The 25,966-nt window shown below is 45.2% G+C and overlaps 1 protein-coding gene across 15 annotated transcripts in view; it reads right to left on the reverse strand.

Annotated features, from left to right (window-relative positions):
* WWOX (WW domain containing oxidoreductase) overlaps nt 1-25,966 on the reverse strand; it is an 886,111-nt gene that overhangs the window by 779,416 nt on the left and 80,729 nt on the right. The window contains exon 6 of one of the 15 annotated variants that reach the window (XM_043436502.1): nt 5,723-9,065. The exons of the other annotated variants lie outside the window; for them this stretch is intronic. Coding sequence (XP_043292437.1) covers nt 9,039-9,065 — 27 coding nt within the window. The 3' untranslated portion in view covers nt 5,723-9,038. Of the gene's footprint in view, nt 1-5,722; nt 9,066-25,966 lie in introns of those variants that run through there. 15 annotated transcript variants of the gene reach the window in all.

The following is a 25,966-nucleotide window of genomic DNA, read 5'->3' on the forward strand; positions in this document are numbered from 1 at the left end:
AGTATTCAGGGTTGATTTCCTTTAAGATTGACTGGTTTGATCTCCTTGCTGTCCAAGGGACTCTCAAAAGTCTTCTCCAGCACCACAGTTCAAAGCCGTCAATTCACGAGGTTGACAGATCCACAAATCACGAGCTACCCTCTTGAGACAAAGGGGTGCACAGCCTGATACTAATTCACTGAGGGTCTTCCTGACTCTCAGCTCTTTGATGCGGGTCTTGAACAGAGTTCCCACATGGGTCGTTTACTCCACTGAGCTTCCCAATGAACCGGGGAGCTTCTAGAGAGCTCCACAGCATCCAGCCCCACCAGGCCGGGCCTTGAAACAGAAATTCACTCTGTCTCAGTTCCAAGAGGCTAGAGGTCCAAAATCACGGTGTCAGTAAGGCGGTTCCTTCTGGAGATGCCGAAGGGAAAGCAGCACGCCTCGCTCCCAGCCCACAGACCGCATACGAGTAAATCCCCAGCAGTGTTCAGGGAACAGACACACAGACATCTCTGCAGTGAAAAGAGGATTAAGCCACCACAGAGGAAAAACAGGGACATGACATCAGCTAAGGTCAAATTGTGTCACCAACTCAGTTTTCTGTAAAAAAAAAATTCCATTGCCATTTTTCAAGAGTTTGGGGGATTTTGGAATAGCGAAAAAAAGACCGTAGGTGGTTGTTTACATGCCTCAATCCAGGCTCTGTCTTCACTCTGGCAGCCTGATCCCCAGAAGAGGAGGTGTGGCCCGAGGCTCGGTCTGATGGCCAGCAAGGCTCAGACCAGCACTTGCTCCAAACAGCTCCTTTCTTTTTTTTTTTTTAACATCAATTTTGCAAACGAGGCTTCCCCCAAAGGATTTAGTTTAATGAAAAAATTTAGAAGTTACAAAACAGACTGAAAAGCCCTGCTCAATGTCAAAAGTTGGCAAAAAAAAAGAAAGAAAAAAATTGTATGAAGGGCCAGATGGTAAATTTTAGGCTTTGTGGGCTGAGAGGCAAAACTGGGGAGGTTATGGAGGTACTTATATAACAAGAGAGAAAACAAATGTCTACAGAATTTTTTATTGATGAAATTCAAAACTTCACTTCTTGACACTGAAATATGAATTCCATATAGCTTCCATGTGCCATGAAATAATATTCTCCTACTGGTTTCTTTTTCTGATCATTTAAAAATGTAAAATCTTATTCTGAGCTTGGGAGCCATACCTAAAGCATACTGGGTCCATGGACGGGGAGCAGTTTGAGATCCCTGCTCCAGGTCACTCCCAGACAGCAGGGTTCAGTCCCAGAGGGAGACCCCCTGGTGACCCCTGAAGGGACCAAATGAAAGCTCTTGGCCGGATCAGAGCAACGCAAGCCTGAAAGCACCTCAACAAGACACTCCTCATCTCTGACTTACAAGCCATTTAGGAGGCAGCTGCTTTCTATTCCCTTTTTTTTTTCAAAACCGAAATATAAAATGTAGTATGAGCCGTAACTCAGCAAGGTTATTTTCCTTAAACAAATATCCCCTTAAAAATACTATTTGTTCCTGCTGTTGTTGTTCAGTTGGTAAGTGGTGCCCAACTCTTTGGGACGCCACGGACTACAGCATGCCAGACTCCTCTGTCCTCGATTATCTCCTAGAGTTTGCTCAAATTCATGTCTATTAAGTTGGTGATGCTATCTATCTCATCCTCTGATGCCCTCTCCTCCTTTTGCCTTCAATCTTTCCCAGTATCAGGGTCTTTTCCAATGAGTTGACTCTGCATCAGGTGGTCAAAGTATTGCAGCTTCAGCATCAGTCCTTCCAATGAATATTCAGGGTTAATTTCCTTTAGGATTGACTGATTTGATCTCCTTACAGTCCAAGGGACTCTCAAGAGTCTTCTCCAACACCACAGTTTGAAAACATCAATTCTTCAGTGCTCAGCCTTCTTTATGGTCCAACTCTCACATCCATATGTGACTTTAATACATACAAATATATACAGTATGTGTACAGTATGTAACAGTATGTGTATAGTATGTGTATATGTACTACACATGTAGGTGTGCCGCTGCTACTGCTAAGTCCCTTCAGTCGTGTCTGACTCTGTGCGACCCCATAGACGGCAGCCCACCAGGCTCCCCCGTCCCTGGGATTCTCCAGGCAAGAACACCGGAGTGGGTTGCCATTTCCCTCTCCAATGCATGTATGTATAGCATGTGAATAAGCGCAATGCTTGTGCCTCTTAAAGTGGAATCACGGCACAGCAGATAGGCTATACACTTCTCCCTGGCACTACAGGTTTGTAGTGGGTGTGACCATTCATCGGAATTGTATTAACAAAATGCCTGACGGACATACATCAACCAGACTTTGAACCATCCCAGCAGCCTCGGAAGGTGTGCCGCAAGCTCACTCAGGCAGACAGGAGAACCAGTATCACCACCAGGGGACAGGCATCCACCCCCAGATCCCCAGATCCCAGGACCCTCTCTGACAGCCACCATGAATTTGACTGCATGAATGCTAATCATTAAACCCAGGCACGCTCTTGATGGCTGGGTTTCAGGGTATACTAATGTCTTATCCTGCTTGGGCCAAGAACACACAGTAACAGATGAGACAAATCCTGAATGAAAATGTTGATCTGCCCACAAAAAGCGCTGGAAACGACTACAAAGAAAGAACATGTGAGTAAACTACTTAAAGGCAAGTCCGATGTTTCCAACGGCAATGTGGAAGGTGTTCCCGACATGGAAAGGGAAACCACAAAATGACCTTTAAAGCTCTGAAAGCATCTGCTGAAAAAGTAAGGCCAACTGACAGACTGAAAAACCAAAGGCTTCACAAAAACACCTATTTTCCAAATGGTACAAAGGCTTCTCAAAACATGAAAAACAGAACTACCGTATGACCTACCAATTACACTCTAGGGTATAAATCCAAACAAAACAAACCAACCAACCACAGTAATTTAAAAAGATACACATATCCCAATGTTCGTAATGACATCACTGACGACTGTTAAGATATGGAAGCAACCTAGGTGTCCATCAACAGACGGATGGATCAAGAAGATATGGCATATACACAAGACGGACTACCACTCAGCCATAAAAAAGGATGAAATTCTGCCACGTGCAGCAACACAGATGCACTTGGAGGGCAATGTGCTAAATGACCTAAGACAGAGAAAGACAAGCATTATATGATATCATTTACATGTGGGATCTGAAAAATACATCAAACTAGTGACTACAACAAAGAAGAAGCAGACTCCAGATAGAGAGAACAAACCAGTGGTTACCAGTGGGAAGAAGGAAGCGGGGAGGGGAGTAAGTGATACAAACTATGATGTATAAAATAAACCACAAGATCCATTGTACAACATGGGGAACACAGCCAGTATTTTATAATAACTATAAATGGAGTATAATCTTTTAAGTTGTGAATCACTATTCTGTATACCTATACATTATATAATATTGTGCATAAACCACATTTCAATAAAACTTTTTTAAGACACCTATTTTCTGAGGGCCTCAGATCTAGAATAATCTCTCATCATCTTTCATAACTGTGCACAAGGGGATCAGGGGACAGTAAGAGCATTTACTGAGATCTTACTCTGCGCTTAGTATGGTTTGCATTCAACACTTCACTGAATGGTTTTAATAACCATGCCAAGAAGCTACTTTCATCCCCACCTGACCCGAAAGAAAACTGGGACATAGAAATTTAACTAACTGCCCACATCACAAGACTACAGGCTCAAAGCTCTGTATCTTATAGAATCTAGCAAACAACTATGGCACATCAGCCCCGTCTGGCCCACTGCCTGTTTCTGTAAACGGAGTTTTACCGGAACCCAGCCGTCCACTCTGTACTGTCTGAGTAGCTGCCGCAGAAGCTGTGCAGCCTGCAAAGCTGAAAAGCTTGCCCACCCAGCCCTTCGGAGAGAGGGGCCGTGCTTCAGTTTCCTGCGGGTGCCTACCATGCTCCAGCCCTGGGCTTGCAGGCTGCCAGGCAGGCAGCGTTCCCTGGCGTCGGGGACTCCAGAACCCCCAACCCCCAGCCATCTCGGTCATCCTGTTTGGACCAGGGGAACACCTGTGATGTGACATCAGCCGCTGCACAAGGGGACCTGGCTTGAGCGCTCTGTCCAAAAGGCATGATGTGGTCACACTGAACCACTCCCTTTGCGAGTCTGAAGGAGGCAGCAGAGAGCAGGAGGCAGAAGCAGAAAAGTACAAGCACAGAGACTCTGAGGTCACCAGAGCCAGGCTGAGAGTCCAAATGGAGCACTGGAGACGAGGCCCCTCTGCGCTCCAGGCCCGGTCTGGGCGCTCTTCCTGGCTGAGAAGCAGAGCCTGCCCTCCTTCAGCCCTGACCAAGAGCAGCTGGGGCGCATCTCTCCCAGGAGCAGGAAGCAGCAGCCCAGCAGGCTTGCCCCACAACACCAGAGGGCAAGAATCGCAAGTCCCCACAGCGACGACCCTTTTCCAGAAAAACGCAAGACAAGCAAAGGACCAAGAATCGTGACTGACAATCGCAGCCACGCGCTAAAGTACTGAGCTATGCGAAGAGAGGAGGCAGGACACAGCCCTGTCTCCACCGGCAACAATAATAAATACTTCGTAATAATTTAAAATTAAACCTGAATTATTCACGACATTTTCCTCCATTATATCATCAACATCATTACATGTACGTGTGTGTGTGCACGTGTGCGTGTGTAGTCTTTCTTATTTTAAAGCCAACAGGTATGGGTTGAGGGGTTACTTCCCTCCCCACACCCCTTTCTCTTGACAGAAAGACTCAACAATGCTAAATTTTCAGGAACACCCAGCAGGCAAGTGGAAGTTGTGTTATTATCCTAATCATCTGTTGAAAAATAAAATCCATTTCCAAGATCCTGCTGTACCAACTTTTTTTAAGTTAGATTTGATTTTTAAATTCCTTAGGTGACGAGACTTGTGGGTTTTTATCATTTTACTTCTATTTTGAAAATATAGACCTGTGGTTCTTTTTCCCAAATCAATCCAACAGAAAGTGAATTATGGTCAATGCATGACAAAATCAGAGTTGCCTCTTGACTTGGGAGAATTATTAGCATTTTGTTTCTATGGCTTCCTAGATCTTCAAATTCAAAAGTGACTTATCAAGTCCAGGACTTCCCAAACTGGAAGTTCTAGAGAATGCTCTTTTTTGATGCTTTTGAAAATGAAACAGGCAGAATGGAACAGGAATCTGACTACTGAATAGCTTGCAAACCCTGCAGAGAGGTACAAAGACACGGCCGCTGGAGTCAGTGCCATGGGGAGAAGCATGGGCCCTAACACTGCATGCATGAACTTCTCATGACCCTCAAGTGCCCCCTAGGATGTATCACAAATACCACAAAGCGGCACTGTAATTACAGGGAGCAATTGATTTTAAAAGTCCTATATCAAAATTAATACTCATAAAAACATAATAACCTGGACCAGAGAATTTAGGGATTAGCATGCTTCAAACTTTATATTTCAAATTTCTAAAGGCTGTATGTGAGTAACCATTCACAAAGACTTTTAAAAATGGAGTATTTGTGTATATGCTGAATTCATTTATAATGCAGATTTTTTTTTAATGGGTATTAAACAACCCCTTACCCCATGTTCAAGACTAAAGTCGACTATGTTCCCTAACAGAATTAAGATGCGGGTCTTGTGACCCACATCCTACTGGCAGGTTTAGAATGGCAGGGAACATGGAATCTATGGAGAGGCGGGGGGAGGGGGGGCGCGGTGGGGCGGTGCTGCTGATTACTTAGATCCTCCTGGGCCAAACTGGGATGCCTTTTCCCAGATGAAGGAATCATCAGAGCCCAAGAAGAAGAAAACATTGGCAGATTTTGATAAGATCAAGGTGTATCTTGGAGTGAAAATCGAATCATCAAGGGAAAATGTCTTAAATTCTTGGTTAAGCTAAAATGGTACTTAAATGATGGAATCCATTCACGGAAGGAGAATTCTAATATTAGTCTGATAGGCTACCACAGCATATTATTATTAAAATATCCTCCATATGGCTGTGATGATAGGGAAAGATATCTTGAAGAGAGATGAATAAATCTGCACAACTATGAAATGTCAGTTAAGCACGGTGGCCATTAACAAGGCTTTAAGAACATTTCAGATATGTGGAAACACAAGAAAACATAACTCCTACATCTGACTTTGACCTTGAACTGTTTTCCAGCTAAAGTGACCACTTCCAGCCAAAATAATGAGTCTCTCTTTCTCAGCCTTCCTTCCACAAACCTCTACAAGATAGCAGCACTGGATGAAGGCAAACCAATACAGGTGCTTGTTCCTTCTTAATTTCTAGATAAATGACAAGGGAGTGAAAATAATATTCAAGATGCACTTGACATCTTGCAAAGGATTCTTCCAGATCTCATAGGGTCCTCAAAGGAGCCTTCCTGGGACTTCCCATAGGTCCAGTGGTTAAGACTCTGCACTATCAATGCAGGGGACATGGGTTCCCCAGTTGGGGTACTAGCATCCTGCATGCCAAGGCCAAAAAAAAAAGAGGCTTCCTTAGGAAAAAGCACATTCATGTCTAAAACAATTTTATTCTTCCCTCCAAAAAAAAAAGACTATATAAAAAAAAAAAATACACACAGAGAGAGACTTACTGAGATAACCTCCAAGTTTCCAAGATTTCAAAAGTTAGTTATTCCACTCACTGTCCCAAATCTACAGGAACAAGAGTTTGTTCCCAATAGTGAGCTCCCTTTTCTAAATCCTCCTCTCCCAAGATCTACCTTGGAAAACCTCTGAAATCCGGAGCTGTGACTCCCTGATGGAAGCAGCCAACACAAAAGTGTTCCAGTTGCAACCAGGCAAGAGGTGGAAAGTGGAGTTAATTGTACAGTATCATGCATATTATCAATTTTGGATAAATGAGATCACACAGATATTCTCCTGAGAGGTCCATCCTTATTGCCACAATGTAATGAATGGACCATCATGTTTGATTTTGACTTCAATCCCTCTAATACTCTTTCTCCCCGACGAAGAACCGAAATTCTTAAGTTTTCCTACTCTGGGGATTTTCAGGAAAGTGATTCTTGAGTCTGTGGGTAAAATACAGCATATCTTAAACACACACACACTTATTTACACTGCTCACCATCTGCTATATTACATAGTACCTATTTCAGTGTTATAGTCCCTGGTAACATATAGCAAGGACTTTATCTTCTTCACAGGTTATGCCTTAACTGGTAGCAGGCACTCAAATAAGGCTTTTGAAATATTGAGTAAATAAATTGGATTCCATACTGCAATGGGGTGGGGGGGGGGGGAGGCAAAGTTGAGTCCTCTTCAAATACTGACATGCCTTGCATAACTTCCCATATGGGCAAACTGAAGAGAAGTCCAACGGGAGCCTCCCTAAACAATAGGAACATGGTCAAGACAGGCCCAAGTCCAACCCTGTAATTCTCTGAATCAGCTACTTCTTAAGTTACCGCATTGCTCCTCTCAGCCAATGGCAATTCTGGGAGAGAGGCAATTGATAATAATTACATTTTCTGCCTTCTCCGGGGTTATGAATTTATCATGATGTGAAAGCTGAGCTACTCTGATGCCACGTTAACAATGATTAACGCCATAAAGACAAAAAGGAAAATAAATTTGAGCATTTAGATTCTATAGGGTGGTTTATTAAACAGATTAAGTAAGGAAAGGCAAAGCCACGCAATTGTGGAAAACAGGGAGGTTTTTTCCAGCTGGCTATTTCCGACAGCCACCTGAGAACAGATTTCAAATGCCCTCCTTTCTGCAGGTACATTATCCTGTGTTCTGTTAGTCTCAGCTGCAGGTTGATTAATTTGTATTCAGAAATTCTAAGTGGCCAACGTGCAATGCATGGTAATACTTTTTTTTTTTTTTTTTTTTACTTTATGGACACAGTGAAAATGCCTAAGCCACCTCTCCTAAGTAACTTTTGCTCATATAGGGAGCAGAAATCATAAGAGTTTTGCAAACTGCTTTGAAAGAATTTGGTTTGAAAGAAAAAGGCAAGAGGAAGGCCCTCTCCCCTATTCCATCTCTCTAAGAAAACAAAACAAAAAAAACAACTTATTCCAAAGGGAAACCAAACAAAAGAGAACATTTGAGTAATGTCAAGCTGCCAGAATCAGCTCCTGTCTCGCTGCTTTCTGAGCATTTCCAATAAAATCCAGTAACACCAGTGATGACTCACACCCACAGACTTAGGCATCACAGTCAGCACTTAAATAAGAATAAGAGATAATGCTACCTGTTAAATCCATCGCCTAAATGCAATCATGGGCGGTTCTTAAGAACACTGAACCAGCTCTCCGTTTTCTGCACTAAGGAGATAAGGGGTAGCGTGGATAATCGAAATGGGTGGAAAATAGAAATCACTGGTTTGAGAACAACCTGATCCGCCCCTCCCCTCCAGCAGCTCCTGAGTCTGCGCCTGTAGCTGATTTATTTTCCTGATCCCGCTACCCCCACTTATAGCGAATTTACATTCACTTTCACACTGACCTCAGAAGTGGATCTGAGTCCCCGCTTCAGAGCTGGAGCAAACCACTTCTTATTTGAAAACCTTTGCAAGTTATCCCCAGCTTCAACAACAGGTCCTCAGCCATCGGCAGTATCCGTGCTGGAAGTTTTATCAACCACCTCAGGGAACCCGGAGACACAGTAAGAGTGGTCTATTTCCACGCAAACACATTCACTGATGATATCCAAGGACAATTTTGGCCGACTTTTTAGTAATCTCCCACACTTGCGATTCCTAATTGCTTTCCCAAGTCTGTTGCTGTGAATACAGCCCAGGCAAAGAACGCACCTGCCAAGTGCCTGCATGCATCACGTTCGTGTTCATTTCCATCAGAGACACCGCGGACACAGCTCAACCGCCGGATGGGGCCCTTTCGTCAGTTCCTTAACAGCATCCCAGACGTGGCTGCAGACGGCCCACTATTTGCCACTCTGTGATTCAAGTATTTTCCCAACCCTTTCCTGGCAGGGTATGTTGGGTGGACTGGGAGACACAGGACTAGAAACCAGGAAGGAAAGGGAACACCTGAAATGATATTTTTAAGGAAAAGAACAAAGTGTCAGCTCGGAGAACGCGGCGGGGAAAGGTGGGCCCACCTGAGATGCTCCATAATGTTTCCCCAGTGGAATTCCATATGGCCAGCAGGGTTAGGGCTTAAATGAGCCACAGACACCGAAACAGTCCACTTTATTAACGCGACTCCCTTCCCCCGACAAAAAAAAAAGGTATGGGATGAGAATCTGAGACCTCCAGGAACTGCAGAAACAGAAATGACTACTTCCTCAGGCTTCATCACTCCAAACACACATGAGGTCACAAACGGTTCATTTTGTTATATTTCAAAAATTATTATAGAAGCTACTTGTCTAAAGGATCATGGATAGGATAAATCATAACGTGGTGATGACAAAAGTTAGTATTTAAGCTCCCTTCTTGAGAAAGAATATGAGAAATTTTAACTGAAGTGAAAAAGAACAGCAATTTGATCAAGAATTGGGAATCTGAGGTCCTATTCCTGGCTCTTTTATTTTTATCTTTTTAAAAATGTTTATAGAGTCTTGTAAAGCATTCACATTAGGATTCTTAATTTCATGTTTGCAATGAACGATTCATATTTGCCCTTACTGATATATTATTCAACCAAGAGAAGCAGTTAGACCTCTGATCACAGGCTGGAAGGCTCCTACAGACAGTGCTATACACATGGGACATGCTGCTGTTATTTTACTAAGTCAGATGACAGGCTTCTTAGCACCGACCCACTCTGGCATCGTTCACGACGACAAATAAACTCAGGCAAGAGAATCAAGATGAACACACGTCAGGTGACCAAGGAGACTCCTACTGGATCTGACTTTCTGCAGAAGCACCAGAGGGACTCAAAACACTGCAGCTGGGGTTTAGGGACACTTGAAGTAAGAAACCTCTGCACTTCCACCCTGGTGGAGCCCCGCCCACAACCCCAGAAGGGAGGACAGTCCAGCAAATGAATGATCCTTCAGCTGACACTGAAATCGTGAGATGACACCTCCACGCTGTGTGTTGACTAACGACATTCACCAGAAAGTTCTAATGTTAAAAGGCCAAAAATGTGCATTTTCAGGTCATCTGAAATCCTGTTTCATCGAAGACAATGTAATTCCTGCTGACTCAGTCAATGTCTACTGAGGGCGGAAGTAGTTACAAACCGATGTCTTCTCCCCATGGCTGTGTGCTTTCCCATCCAGTGAAGACAATGGCTCACCTTGGACTTCCGTGATGACCGTCTTGTGTGTGATTCCCCAACCCTGCTCTCCCTGCAAAGGCTGGAAGAGACAGGCCCTGAGAGGGGAGAAACCTCAGGGTATCCATGACCATGTCCCCAGGCTCCCCAGACTGGGGCTCTTCCCCAGCCCACTCCCCACCGTGACCCTGGGCAGATGCTATCTGAGAATCACAACTGTTGGCCAGAGAGATGGTCCTTGGGCCATGTTGGGATAGTGTCCTGGTGACATCTTGTGGTGAAACAGGATATAAATTACCCTAAAATCCCACCCGTGGCTGCATTCAGGTTAAGGACAACCTGATGTCACCTTTCTTTTTCTACCTGAGTAAATTCTCACTTTGTCCCGTCTCTCTTAAGAGGAACATCTTCTAGGCCTGTAGACAGAGGCACATATGGGGTACAGTGGACTACACGTAATCACAAATCAAAGCAAACACTTTCCAGAAGTTGACTGGCCACAAAACAGCATTAACTTTCATTAGAGGAACAATAGATATTTTCAAAGAGTTTACACAAAGATTTTATATTCCACTGATCACCATCTATTCCGGTGGACTAATTAATAACAAAGTAGCAGGGAAGAACTATAGCAAACAGGTAAAAATGGGCAGGTAAACACGTGTCTAGCGCCAAGGCTTCTTAAATAAAGCCTGGCTACAGATGATAAACTTTTCTCCATTTGTGTCAAGTTATTCAATTACAAATGTATAAATCCTAAAGCATACAGTTCACAAAAGCTAAATAAACATGGGGTGTTTATCTTGGGTTGAAAAATGAATAATGGACAGGGAAGAGGCTCCACAAATAAAAGGATTCCGTAATCACGTGAGGAGCCCCACTGGCCGGGACTGACAGCACAGATGGAAAGACTGCCCAGCACTGAGGATGCTGACACAGTTAAACCACCCGCCCCGGAACTGAAGAGCTATGACAGGAGCGTGTGTAAATACCTCTCTGTGTCCAAAGGAATTTCTTTTTAAACATTTAGAAGGCAAGAGGTGCACGTAATGGAAGAGACATCCATCTGTCCATACAAAACCCTTATGTCCGGGAACAGCTCTTAGCAGACTGGCCGGGTCAGGAGAAACGCATTCCCTGCGTGACACGTGCAACGCGTACCTGTGGTAAGAGTGCTCGCCAGCAGGAACCGCGGAGCAGCCACGGCCGGCCTTCATTACCTGCTCGGTGTGACAACAGATGAGACCAGATGCACACGTCTGTTTCCCATGACTGTCTACAACGGCAACCGTCTGGCAGTGAGGCTGGAACTGTGTGCATGTTCTGTCCTGTCCAACTCTTTGCGACCCTGTGGACTGTCACCTTGCCAGGCTCCTCTGTCCATGGGATTTCCCAGGCAAGAATACTGGAGTGGGTTGCCATCCCCTTCTCCAGGGCATCTTCCCGACCCAGGGATCCTGCCGGGCAGGCGATCCTTTACCACTGAGCCACCTGGGAAGCCCTATGAGCTACACACAGGAAAGTCACAGGAGATACACAGACAGCGTCTTCTCTCTAGTATTTCCTAGGCACTGCCAAGGAAGATCATTATTAAGAGTTTTCTCGCAGAATATGCATCCCTAAGAATGCTGAGAGTTTAAAAATAAGATCTGGAGATTCAGAATGTTGGATTCCCTTCTCGTTGATGGCTTGGTACCATTCTAAAACTAGATTAAACCTAAACTCGAATCCCAGGGCAGGTGGAATTACCTCATGGGGTCATCTCTGAAAGCTTAAGAACATCCATCTCCAATCAGTCATCCCACTGGTTTCTTGAGGAGACCCAGTTGTTGCTGAAGACTGGGCAACTGAACAAGATGTGCTCTCATTCTCAAAGTGAGCCAAAATGCCAAAGTTTTGGTTTGTTTTTTTAGATACAAAACGAGCAGTGAAAGCAGTGGCAGTGCTAGAACTACTTTTTAAATTCTTGGGTGGCGAAAAGATAACTACAATATTTAGGTGCAGTGTGAAGGTGAGTCAGATTACAAAAACAGAGAACAGAATATACAGCTGACCTTGAACCACACAGCTTTGAACTGCCTGGGTCCACTTAAACACGGATATTTTTCAGTAGTAAATACCACAGTACCACATGGCCTGTGGCTGGTTGAATCTGTGGACGCACAGAACCATGGATATGCCAGCCGACTCTTAAATTATACTTAGATTAACTCCTTACACTGTTCAAGGTTCAACTGTAATTCAAAGAGACGTGCTGGTTGGAAACTAAGGAAAAATAGGATTGTGGGATTTTTAGAGTTTAACCTAATATTGTTTACAAATTAAGATGGAATAAACTGCATTGTACTATAGTTTTCTTAACCAGCCCAAGAGTATTTACTGGGGAAAGAATAAAGTATTCCCATAACTGGTACTGAGACAACTGATTAATCATCTGGGGAAAAGCAGCTGGATCCTTACCCCAGAAAATTCCCAATGAATTTAATGATTCCAGGGTCAAACATAAGAGCAGTTAACCAACGCGACACACGAGTGAACCTAACATTACAGTGGAGGATTTCTCAGGCTTGGCAACTGAAAGCAGGCACCACAGAGGACAGGCTGATCAATGTGACATTAAAACTAAACATAAAATTAAAGACAAAAAAAGCAGAAATCAGGAGAGAGGACCTGTGGTATACACAACAAATGGTAAATATCTCAGCCAGCATACACAGCAAGTTCCCATCACTCATGAAGACACAGTGACAGAAATCAGTCAAAGAACAGGAACGGATCACTGTCAAATGAAGACACTGCTGACACGGACTAAGTAGAATGTTCAGCTTCATTCATACTCTAGGAAATGCACAGTAAAACTGGATTCAACTTGGCTTTCAAAAACATACTTATTCTCAGTAAAAATACAGGCATGTGGCCTCTCAATCCTTCAAGAGAGCAATTCGGCAATTTATCTCAAAGCCTGTTCTTACTCTGGGAACCAGCGTTCCCAGGCACACTCAGTAATCACTCACTGATGTACGCTATAAAGCCATTCACTGCAATTCCATTTACAATAAAGGAAAACTGTAAATAACCTGTATGTCCAACAATAGGGGATTGGTTAAACTACGACCCAACCATACATTAGGACACTGGGCAGCTTTTCAAAATGATGCTGCCAAAGGATTTAATAGCAAAGAGATCCTGCTAAGTGGAAAAGGCAAGTTTCCAGGAGAATTCTATTTTCTTTTTTATAACTTGCCTGTACTTTCTTTTTTTTCTTTAACCACCAATACACATTTATGCCATCAGAAACTACACATGTGAAATAATCACCAAAAATAATCTATTCCAGTTAAGATAGAAAGGAAAATAATATAGACACAGACTGTGGTCCTTCCCACTGACAAATCATGGAACCTAAAGCAGTCAGTCACTCAGTCCATTCAGGCCTCAGTTTCTTTACCATAAACCAGAAAGAATACCAGCTTCTATACCTCAGATATACGGAAAAGGTTAATAACACAAGTGCAGAAACAGACTTTCTCTAGACACGAGTTTTGTTGTGGTGATGCTGTTTTGGAAACTCTCCTGTCAACCTAACCTGATGACCATTTCCCAGCACTACGTGACAGACGTGTCCGCTCAGCTGGGCTCAGGGCCTGCTCCCCCATCTCTCTGCAGCTGAAGTCACACACCCTCTCCTTCCAGAAGCCCAGCCCAGCGGGAGGGCGGCTCCCTCCTCCTGCTTCCCACCACTGATGCTCATGGGGCCAGGTTGCTCTGGACCACTCCTGTGTTTCCCATAGCATCCTTCAAGGCCTGCCTCCCCCATCAGCCAGAGGGCTTCCACATCCTGCACTCTGCCTGCCCTGCCCTCTGTTTGGCAGGGACCCCAGCACACCCCTCCCTCTGGCAACATCAGCCTTCTGAGGACCAGCTAAAGGCTGGAAAATGCAAAAGTGATTTCTCAGCCTCGGTAGCACTCACTTTGGGGACCGGACAATTCTTTGTCGTGGAGCCTGTCCCGTGCCTTGCAGGACGTTTAGAGGCATCCCTGGCCTGCACCCGCTACATGCCACTAGCAACTCATTCCTCCGCTAAGATGGGACAACCAAGATGTCTCCAGACACGGCCCCGGTCGAGAACCACCATACACGATGACAAGGGCACACATTCCTGTCACTAAGGGGAGAGGCCTCTAAGCATCAGGAACCCAGAACAAACCCATGGTGGTCTCAGCAGGTGAGTCCACGCCAGGCCCCCCAGTCAGCATCTCAGGAGACTGAACGCTGCGTCCAACCTGTTCCCCTGGGGCCCCTCCTCAGCCTGGAGCTAAGGGAAGGGAACGGACCCCCAAACACTGGAGGCTCTCTGCATCTCCGCTGAGTGCGTGTTCTGGAGGCGCGACGGAGCGAGCCTGAAGATCTTTTGTGAGATTACTTATCTCGAGCGCGTGTCACTTTTTCAGCCCCATAAAGCTGAAATACTTGAAATAGATGTCACTACATTTGTCACGAACTGACATGGCCAATTAATATTACAAATTCACCATGGAGAAACGCTTCCTGCTCCCAAGGTATAAACTGCTGAACATCACAATTTCATCATGTAACAATGGGCCAACCTCACCAGGGCTATAAATACGACCTGGCGCAGTCTGATTAAATGGTAACAGTGCTGCTCCCCAGGAGTCGCTTTTCAGGTGACACTTGGGCTGCACCTGAAGTTACCAGCTACCACCCATGTCTTGGCTGCAAAATATTTTTTTCCTTCTATTTTTCTTCAGGGGGAAAAAAAAAATAGGTTGACTGCTGCGTATTAGTCGTTTTGTCTCCTCAGAGCTGGCAACTGGTGTGCTCTTAAGACTATGCAGAAGGTTCTGGACGCGGGCGCTCCAGCCTATGCTCACATTTAGTTGGCTGGGCTGCTGCTTTTTCTTTCTTTCCTCTTAATTTTTTTTTTTTTTAATTTCCTTGGCTTTTTAACATTTTTTTTTCCTGCAAATAGGTTCATCCGTACCATTTTTCTAGATTCCATATATATATGCATTAACATACAGAGAAATTTGCTTCTTTCTTTCTGACTTACTCGATACAGCAGGATCTAGGTGTATCCACATCACTACAAGTGACGCAGCCACGGTCCTTTCTCCAGCTGAGCAGCACCCCATTGAATACAGGTGCTGCATCTCTATCCACTGACCCGCTGATGGGCATCCATGCTGCTTTTGAGTCCTGGCTATTGTGGACAGTGCTGCTGCGAGCACCGGGTGGTTTTGTTTCCTGTGTGTTTTTTTTCCTTTAAATAAGTAAGCTGTGTTATCACCAGAGTTCCTAATGATACACCACTGGGCCCCCAGCCCTGAAGACACGCATGCTGGAATGACCTGGGAAACAAGTGGTCTCTCTTTAACTTCCCATGGTCCGGCCTCACCACTCTTGGCCCCAGGCAGTCAGCTGGCTTCTTGTCCAGTGACCCACCGCAACCATGTAACAGAAAAATGTCACTGTTCAAAGTCATGCAAAGCTATTTCTGGTGATTTCAACATTCTCCATTCCCTGCCACAAAGGGCATGGGTTCGATGTGAATTCCACAGGATGTTTTAGGAGCTGCAAGGCCCTGACTTCCCTTCCGCAGCAGAAGTTTTCAGTACCAGGCCTGTGGCTTCGTTCTCTAGGCTGTCGGCTTGGAAGACAGAGAGGGCATTAAGGAAAGAGATTATATATTAAGGAAAATAAGCAGTGGCCAATAAATTAACCGAACGGAATAAATCAAGTCTGCCTTGGAAATGGGGTTCTGGAGGAAGATGAGACGGGCACACAGGAGCATATGAAATCAGAGAAAATGTGTCAAAAAACAAATTACAAACCTTCGTAGCACAGGATTACACATGAATGGATGCTAATAATCACGCATCAGTCAAACCCAATGTATATATTACATCTTGCATTTCATCAACCGCCGTTAGCTCTCAGGTCATTAATTAGCAACCTCGGTTCTAGAGGCCGGAATGGGAGACAGGCCCTGCAGAGGGTGCCTGTTCTGCCTCAGGATCGGAACCCACTTCCTTATCTACTTCTCTTCCTCTTCCCTCCTTCTGCTTAAAAATGACCTCTGAAGAAAAACAAAGAGCTTTCTTTTAAGAGGAAAACATGCACGCTCTGCTCTCAGGGCCCCCCATTAATGAAAAGAGGAGATGGCTTCCCTCAAAGTTAATTAATTTACTGACTCCCTTACGTCTAACACAGAAAAAGCTCTGAGAAGTCTTTACGCATTTATACCATATTTTTCCTTATTTGTCTCCTCTTGGTGATGGAACCTTTCTGCTTTATGAAAGGTGAACCACTCCACACAAGGAACAGTTTACTCTGATGCAAAGGGAAATTACAGAAAATATAAAAAATCTCGCTAAACCTTTAATCTCTAACATTCCGAGCAGGCGAATTAACGGAGAGGACATTCAAGACTTATTTTCTTTAAGCTCCAACAGTAAAGAGTGTTTCAAAGTCATTCTCAAAGCTCTGGAGATTTTTAAAATCCAAATGAACCAAGCTTAACTCTGTGGTGTGATATACAATAAAATCCCACGCCAGGATTCACCTACTTAAAGATACACGGTACACTAGGATAAGGGAAAAAAAGGAAATTAGGAGCTAAACATATAAGGCTCTAACAGTTAAAATTTTGAAATAAGGGTTTCTTGCTTCAAGTAGTAAACCCAAGTTTCTCAATGGATGATTTCAATCTTAACTTTAAAATGAGCCCAAGGAGAAATTACTCAAGTGACTACCGGGTGAAGCAAAGAGATTATGTGCACGTTTCTCTATTAAGAACAGCATCCCCAGCCTGTAACTCTGGGCACTGCATCGTGATACACATGCTAGCTTAGAACTGCCATACAGGGCCCTTTATTCTTCTTGGTCCTTGTCACACCACCTCCTATAAATTGCTTTTCTTGTTAGAGAGAGTGTAAGTGGTTTTCATGTCCCTAAATGTCTTGTCTTACATAAGAAAACATGAAGCGCAGTGCAAACAAAAATGTACAATTATCAATAGCCATGTCAGAGATTAAATATCCACGCTGAGATGGCTGAGTTTAAAAAGATGATGAAATGGAACGGAAAGCTTTGATTTTCCAGGTATGATCTGAAAGGATGCTGCTGAGGAAGCAAAAGAACAGTCAGAAGGCCCTTGGGGATTACTCAGTAACACAGTTATGACCAGAAAAAAAAAAAAAAGCGCATCTATTAGATATTTGTTATACACTTTAGCGAGTATCCAAACTGAATAAACAAGCTTGGATTTGAAATGGAGGTTTCAGAAGAAGGCGAGAAGTATATGCATGGGATGAGATCAGAATGATGCAAGTTAAAAAGCAGAGACATCACTTTGCCAACAAAGGTCCATATAAGCAAAGCTATGATTTTTCCAGTAGTCATATACTGGATGGACCATAAAGAAGGCAGAGCGCTGAAGAATTGATGCTTTCAAATTGTGGTGCTGGAGACGACTCCTAAGAGTCCCCAGGACAGCAAGGAGATCAAACCAGTCAATCCTAAAAGAAATCAACCTTGAATATTCATTGGAAGGACTGACGCTGAAGTCCAATACTTTGACCACCTGATGCAAACAGCCGACTCACTGGAAAAGACCCTGATGCTGGGAAAGACTGAGGGCAGGAGGGGGTTGGGGGGACAGAGAATGAGGCAGCTGGATGGCATCATCAACTCAATGGACATGAGTTTGAGCAAACTCCAGGAGATAGTGAAAGATAGGGAAGCCTGGTATGCTGCAGTCCATGGAGTTGCAAAGAGTCAGACACAACTTAGCGACTGAAAAACATTACTTAAAGGGGAGCATCCATGACGTAACTGGACTGTGGACCACATAAAATTTATATACATCCCATAGGAGGCCCAAGGAATGGAATTCTTGACTCAAACAAAAGTCCAACACATTCTAGATAAAGAATCTGAATGAGTGTCCTGAATACACAAACTTTAGCAATCACTGGGCATTACCTTACACACCACAAAGGGTAACCCAAAATTAAATTGATTTTGAATTCATCAAAATATGCTTTATAAAGGAGTTACACTGACAATGATTCAAGGGACAGTAATACTATATATGTATATATATATATAAAGAACAGTTTTACTGAGATAAATTAGAAGTTTGTGTTTAACCACTATACACTACTATATATAAAACAAACAGCAAGGTCCTACTGTATAGCACAGAAAACTATATCCAATTTTATAACAGCCTATCATGGAAAAGAATCTGAAGGACGTACATACTGTATATAATTGAATCACTGTGCTATACACCTGACACTAACATACCATTGTAAACCAACTGTACCTGAAAAAAAATAATAAAATATACAATTAATTGGTCTTAGCATATTCACAGGTAAGTGCAACCTTCATCACACCCAAGAGAAAATAAAAGAGAAGGGAAGAGAAGAAACGGGAACAAAAGAGGAGAAAGAGACTTGTAGTTTAGTATTCCAGACGCATTCCTCTGGACTCTGTTGTAGGTTTTTTGGCTATTTCCCCACTCTATGCACCTGGCTGCCAAATAAACTCTCTTCCCAAACAAAGTGAGAGAGGAAGCAAGAGAAAACCGTTCATCGGAGAACAGAGACGCGCCGAGTTAAAAAATTAAGTTGTACAGATCAGACATGTAATCACAGGAGACAAGCTCTGAGAGTTTTTCAATCACTGTGGGGCTGCATCAATTTGAAGTCATGTTACATTAAAGAGAAAAACGTCTGGGAGAGTCTCCCCGTGTCACTTTAGATTAGATTTGTTGTTGTTATCAGGCTGTGCATTTCGCTGGCTTTATTTTACATTATAAAGATACTGCTCGATGCCCATAAATAAGAAACATAACCTATGACTTGTTCTCAGTTGCCGGGAGATTAGGAGGCAGCACAAATTAACGTGAAGAGTGAAACACAGTGTCCGACTAGCTTCATATTAACATATTAACTAACTTCCTCAGAGTAAGCAAACATAGGGCAACTTCAAACGCTGCACTTTTTGACTCCACTCCACTTAATTTGAGAGATACACAAAAATCAATTTGTGGTCTGTCTCCCTTCACCTACTCTACCATGCAGCAGGGAACTGGAAAACCCCATCCGGCTTGTCTCCACGTCTCCCGAGTGTGACTTCTTCCATCTCACCAAGATCGGGTTAGACTGCGCATGAGTTTAGTCCTGGGCTCTGACGGCTTCTCAACATCAAGCTGCATAAAAGTGACACTTCGCCAATTTAAGTGATAAGTTTTCAGATTGTGAGGCGTCTAATTGTAACGATAAATTCACCATGCTTTCCTCCATGGCCAAACATCCGTATCTTTAACAAACAGAAGTGGCAGCTTGAAAACAATTAGGCTCCCCAACTCTAGTGGATAAAAGTCACTGTCTCTGCAGACAGCACATGTATGTCCATACCGCATGGCGCACACAGGCTAAGTACTTTCAGGGCTGGGGGAGGCCCTTGCCTGGAGGTAATGCCTTCCCTACTTTGCTTCCTACTGTGGAGACCACAGTAGACATCAAAAAACTAGAGAAAACAGGAAAACCCCACCGTGACAATCATCAGTGTGGAGACTTTATAATGATAATGTAGTTTTTCCTTAGAAGCAGAAGCGTGGTCTTCATAGTGGTTGACAATACAATAAGATAAAAGCCTGTCTGCAGCCTCATACAGTCCAATCTTGGCACCGAGCAACACCCCGCCTCTTAACAAGGACACCAAGAAAAGCCAAGACAAGGAGGAACAGAGACTCTGAAACTCAAAGGGGCTGGACAGGGGTGGGCCTCTGCTTCCTACGAAGGAGGAAGCTACTGGTGAAATACAAGAAGCTGGCGTGTCAGCTTCCATACTGGCTCTGAACTTCTAAGGCTGTGAAGTCTGGAAGGATCTTTGAGGGTCACTTGATGATGCTCCACTTCGAGCTTATATGCTGACTTCGGAAGCTGACCTCTGCAGGAGATGTGTCTCTGCGGCCTCCGGGGCAGCCAGAATTATTCATCCCTGTCTCCCTATATATTAAACACCCTTCCCCGGTAGGTGAGATAACTGTGTGCTGGATGAATGGGTGAATCTTAACATTTAATGTTTCAACCAGGTGTGAAACACTCTGCAGGACAACCTGGTATGTAACGATGTACAGTAAGAGATTTCTCTCCTGAGCCCCTGGCTGAGCTTTCTGGTCTCTGCTAAGGTCGAAGCTCAGAACCGAGCAGAATAGTCTAGGAAGGCTCTGATCTTGTGAGGGGGATCACGAAACACAGCAGAATTTATAAAAAGCAGTGTTCTATCTCTGGTGCTATTCAGGGCTCTTCAGTCATTATCTACTGCTCAAACAAAGGCTATTTCCTCCTTGCCTTTTATCTTCTTTTATCTTTAGCTAATTTTTTTTTTGGCTGTGCCACATGGCACGCAGGATCTTAGCTCCCTGACCAGGGACCGAACCTGTACCCCTTGTAGTGGAAGTACCAAGTCCCAACCACCAGACAAGTCTCTAGTCTTCTGTTTTTTCCACCAAGGCTGTACCTATATAAACACTGCTCCAACCAGCCAGAAAATAGGAGTCCAGCCAGTTGCCCTCACTTCGGGGACCACCTAACTGCTCCACCCATCCTGAAAGGCAGGGAGGGAAGTTAGGACAAAGTGGGAAGGGAAGACAGTCTGAGGGGCAACGTGCTGGCACTGGGAGAGGCAGAATAAAGCCCTTCTCGCTCCAAAAGACGTCCACGGCCTGATCCTCGGGACCCGGGGACACGTTAGGTCACACGGCAAAGGGGCTTTCAGGCTGCTGATGAAATTAAGGTTGCTAATCAGCTGAACATCAGACAGAAGGGTTACCTGGGATTATCGAGGAAGGCCTGATGTAATCACATGGGTCCTTAAAGGTGGAAGAGGGAAACAGGAAGAGAGAGTCAGGGGAAGGTGCAAAACCACCACTGCCGGCTTTCAGAACAGGGCCACAGCCGAGGAGCACGGGCTGGGAGTCACAGCACAGGTGGCAGACGGGCAGGGTGGCTCTGATGGGCCAGGTGCCCTGCTCCGGTGGCCAAGAGGGCACACGCCGGACACAGGTTAGACCTCATGGCGATGTTCACAGGAGCCAAAGACAGGCTCCCACGGAGCGTGACATACCCGTCAACTCCAGCTCCGCGGCGGGCCCATCCCCTCACAGCCCGGACAGGTCTCAGACAGCCTCCTGAAACCGCCCTGGGGGCCCCAGAGGCCCTGAGGTCTCCAGAGCTTGTCACTCAGGCACCGAATACGCTTAGTCTAATTGGATATTATTCCTTCTTTATGAAGCCAAGCAGGCTGTTACCTAGTTCCCTGGGTAAGACATCTGCAGCTTCATTTTGCAATTACACCTCCCTGGTATTTGTCAGGGCACAGGAGTGAAATCTCTGTGTCGCTGGTCCCCAATGTCATCTTTTCCTTCTGTTTAAAACGTAGGTGCTATGCCAGGGCATTTCTAATCGGTAAGCGCTTTTCCATCCTCTACAGAAAAAAAAAAAAAGAAAAGAAAAAACCTGCACTATCTGACCAATTATTTTCTAACCTGCATTAAAAATAGATGCCATTTCCATGGCCACTGTGGCCATCATTAGAGCTGCACACAACTGTCCTGGTCCTTCCATCCTCTGGGGTCACACAGTAGGACTGCACTTCCCTGTCCTCCTGAGGTCACGGACGGCTGTAGACTTTGGCCAGTGGACTGTGGCTGGAAGCAGTACTTCTGGGTGGAAACTTTACAAGCCACTGATCTGCCACACCCACTCCCCCCTCCACTGCAAAAACAACAGAGGCATATGTAACAGAGGGTGCCCAGGTCAGCCTGGAACCCCGAGTTGACTCTGACGAGCAGAGCGCCCCTTCCAACCCTCTCTGGTCAGTTACCGAGAGGGAAAAATAAGCTCGGAGTGCAATGTCACTGAGCTGTGGCGATGCTTGTCACTGCAGCATGACCTGGTGCAGGCCAACTAGTAAAAGCCATTTTAAACAGGTCCATCTTTGTGCTCCACACCTCCCTGTCATCAAGCTTGTTTTCATTTTTACCTCCAAACATGAGTTGTGAAAGGTGGGTCAGGAAGGCCCTATAGGTTGCAAAGTGAAAGTCACTCAGTTGTGTCCGAGTCTTTGCGCCCCCATGGACTGTATAGTCTCCAGGCCAGAATACTGAGGTGGGTAGCCTTTCCCTTCTCCAGGGGATCTTCCCAACCCAGGGATCGAATCCAGGTCTCCTGCATTGCAGGCAGATTCTTTACCAGCTGAGCCACAAGGGAAGCCCAAGAATACTGGAGTGGGTAGCCTTTCACTTCTCCAGGGGATCTTCCGAACCCAGGGATTGAACCAGGGTCTCCTGCATTGCAAGCAGATTCTTTACCAACTGAGCTAGGCTACCAGAGGTTGCAAGGTCTACCTTAAGTCCTGCCTCCCCTCTGTTTCTCTCTCTCTGCACCACCACCTACTTTAGATTCATAGAACAAGACAATGGATCTCACCCTTCTTGCCACCTCATCTTGAGAGGGTCTACAGGTGGACTCACCCACATTTCTGTTACAAAATGCAGGTCCAGGCAAAGTCGGCCTAATAGGCCTCCTGGGCTTTCTAGGATTCATGAGTCAAGGAAGGGGTCACTCCTCCAGTCCCCTGGAAAACCACGGGTCCGAGCACCCTCTGAATGCCTTAGCACCTATCTCCTCTGAGGTTTCATCTTTCCCTTTCCCTGCCAACCTCTGCCTTCAGAGAAGCAAGCAACTGGCTCTTTCTCCATACAGTGAGCCTTCCTTCTGCAGCAGCATCTGACGGCCAAAGCAGAAGAGATGAAAGCGTTCCAGTCAGGTACTGCCGAGGCCCAACCCTGCTCTCTAGAATAAGACAGACCAAATTCCCGCTGAGTGCTTGCCGGGAAGGGCAGTTCAGAGCCCTGCACTCCAGCCAGGATGCACACCTTCTGGCTGCTCACACACACCTTTCCCAAACAGACCCCCCAGAAAGAGTGTGATCAAATACACACAGACACCATGATTTACACGCTAGGGACCGAACATGCATGATCTCACAGGCCCACAGTGAACCAGAGTTCAGAGGGCTGAACGGCAGTAAAGTGCAAAGCATGGATCAGTACCGCGTTTACTGAGGCCAGCTCCGCGGCCCTCACGCTCAGCTAGACTTCTGCCTCCCGTGCATTCCTCTGTTGCCTTCTCCCTGCCAGGAAGGTCCTCTCCAGTCACCGTCATGCTGCAAAGCCTTCTTGCCCTTTCCCCAACAGCCACTCCATGTTACCCAGACTCACCTGAGCTCTTCCTGCTGGAACCTCCTTCCTCCCCACAGGGTCGGGGTCTTACCCTGTCTGGACAGCTCTAAGAAAACAACATGGATTGGGGGGCTTCACCAAGAGACGGATGTTCCTCATGGAAGTGCGAGATGGAGATGGCGTCGGGTCCCGCCCTGGTGGGGCTCTCCTCCTGACTGGAGGACGGCCGCCTGCCCACCGCAGACTCCCGCGGCCTAGCCTCAGTGCCGTGCAGAGCGAGACCCCACCCTTTTCCTCTTCTTACAGGGACGCCAATCCTGCCGGAACGCTCTCACCACCTCACCTCTCCCCAGTCCTCTTCCAAAGGCCCCACCTCCACACACAACCACGCTGGGGCATCAGGGCTTCAGGCCATGAACTCGGGGGGCGGTGGGGAGGGAGGGTCCCAACACCGAGCCCACAGCAGTCAGCACCAGGAGGAGCGTGCTGATTTCAGGCTCACAGTCTAGCCGCCTATTCTGTTCCAGCTTCCCAGGGCGCCACTGCCTATGCTTCACAACGGGAGACGTGACGACGCGACAAGAGAAGCGTGGTGGCAGCACGTGCCACCAGCCACGAGGGCTTCTTGGATGCCAGGAGACCTGTGCGACCTCCTGTCTGCACGGCTCCCCCTTGCACTCCTCGCGTGTCTCTCTGCTCGAGTCACCTCACTAACAGAGCCTTCACCCAAAACCCAGGCAGAAGCTGTGCTCAGCACACGCCTCTGATGAATGCGTGAGTGAGGAGTGGGTGAATAAATGAAAAAAAGCCCTTCAAAGCCATGTCCATGTTCATGGACCCCTTGCTGTACGTGTGTGTCCCATGCAATGGTTCTGAAAAGACCCAACTGGTTCCATCACTGCCTTCCTGAGAAGTAACGTCCACCCCAGACTCAGGGAAGACTGACAGCCCTGGGTGGAGTTCATGTTAACCCACTCTCCTCCACGGAGCCAGGTCAGGGCCAGAATCCGAACCCCAAATAAATTCCTTTCAGTCCTCGAGCCTCCCAGTCCTACTAAGTAACCAAAGTGTCTTTAATCAAACTTTAGAGGCTGAAACTGCCCACAATTCTGGAAGCTGCCTCCAGTTACTATGGATTTATCAGTGAAGAGAACGAAATAAAGAAAATTTGCTCCATAGTTAAAGCCAAGGCCACTATATCCCAGATGTACTTAAATCATGTAGCTCTTAACAGAATCTTTAACTATAGTAAATTTGGTAGCGGGATAGATTAACTACAAAAGGAAATTAACACTGCCTTAGAGAAGGGAGATAACATATTAAACCTCTGATAGGCTACTTTCTAGAATTATAACTGGGGAGACCTAACATTTTTAAATGGATATTAGAGATGATGAAATACTATTTGGCCACCCTCTGAAATGCAACTGAATTTACATTGATTAGGAAAAGGGGGAAAATCTCTTATATAGTTATTGATTATGAAAAGGGGAGCAATCTTTTATAATAATTTTATAAGGGCGGACATTAAAAACTTTAAACAGGCCCCCAAATGACTCCATAGGAAACAGGTTCCAGTGACCCAAAGGCAAGAAGCTTCAGGGTTTCATTCCATCGTGAACATACAGGATTTTACTTGTGGGTAAGTGAACACTCTCGCCTTCCAAAGAGACCGGCAGAAACCACTCAAGTTTTCGGGGCTTCGTCATTAGCCCTGTTTGCATTCTCCAAAGCAGGCTGACGGCCTCCCGACGCAGTGCGTTAAAAATCCTCGGCAGGATCGACTGCCCAAAGCCCACACTTTCCTGCTAAAGACAGCACAGCTCAATTAACAGCTTTTCAATATACAATTTAATTTTTCTTTCATCTTGATCCACAGCCTGGCTCAAAATGAGGAATGCTGGAATAGATGTACTTTGAATACAGAAGCGAGTCTTTATAAATAAACCTATCACACTTGTAATGATTTCTGTCATAACATGACAAAACAGATGAAGCTCAGTGTCGGGCACTTCTGCTCACATGTCATTTTCCCACCATCACCAAAACCCACAATTCTTTTTTTTTTTTTTCTTTTTCGGCTTTTCTCTAATACTTTTTTTTCCAGTTCTCTCTGAATGGCATTCTGCTGTTTGAGAAAAGCTTATCATTTTTTTCCCCCTTCCATGGGTAACAGTTCTCCAGAAAGAAGAAAATTACTATTCTGTTACTTACATGTAAGGTAAGGAGTGTAAGTTATAAATGAATTACGAAGGTCCTACCCTTGGAAAGACATGCATATTTCATCATAAATATGATCCATAACACTTACTCCACATACAGTATTTATATTTACACATGATTATTCAAGGTTTTTTTTGAATCCCAGTAAGCCTGTACTTTCATAAGCAAATCCAACATTCTCCTTTCACCTGTAAGG

This window comes from Cervus canadensis, chromosome 18 (assembly GCF_019320065.1).
Source record: "Cervus canadensis isolate Bull #8, Minnesota chromosome 18, ASM1932006v1, whole genome shotgun sequence".
NCBI classification, from domain to species: Eukaryota; Metazoa; Chordata; class Mammalia; order Artiodactyla; family Cervidae; genus Cervus; species Cervus canadensis.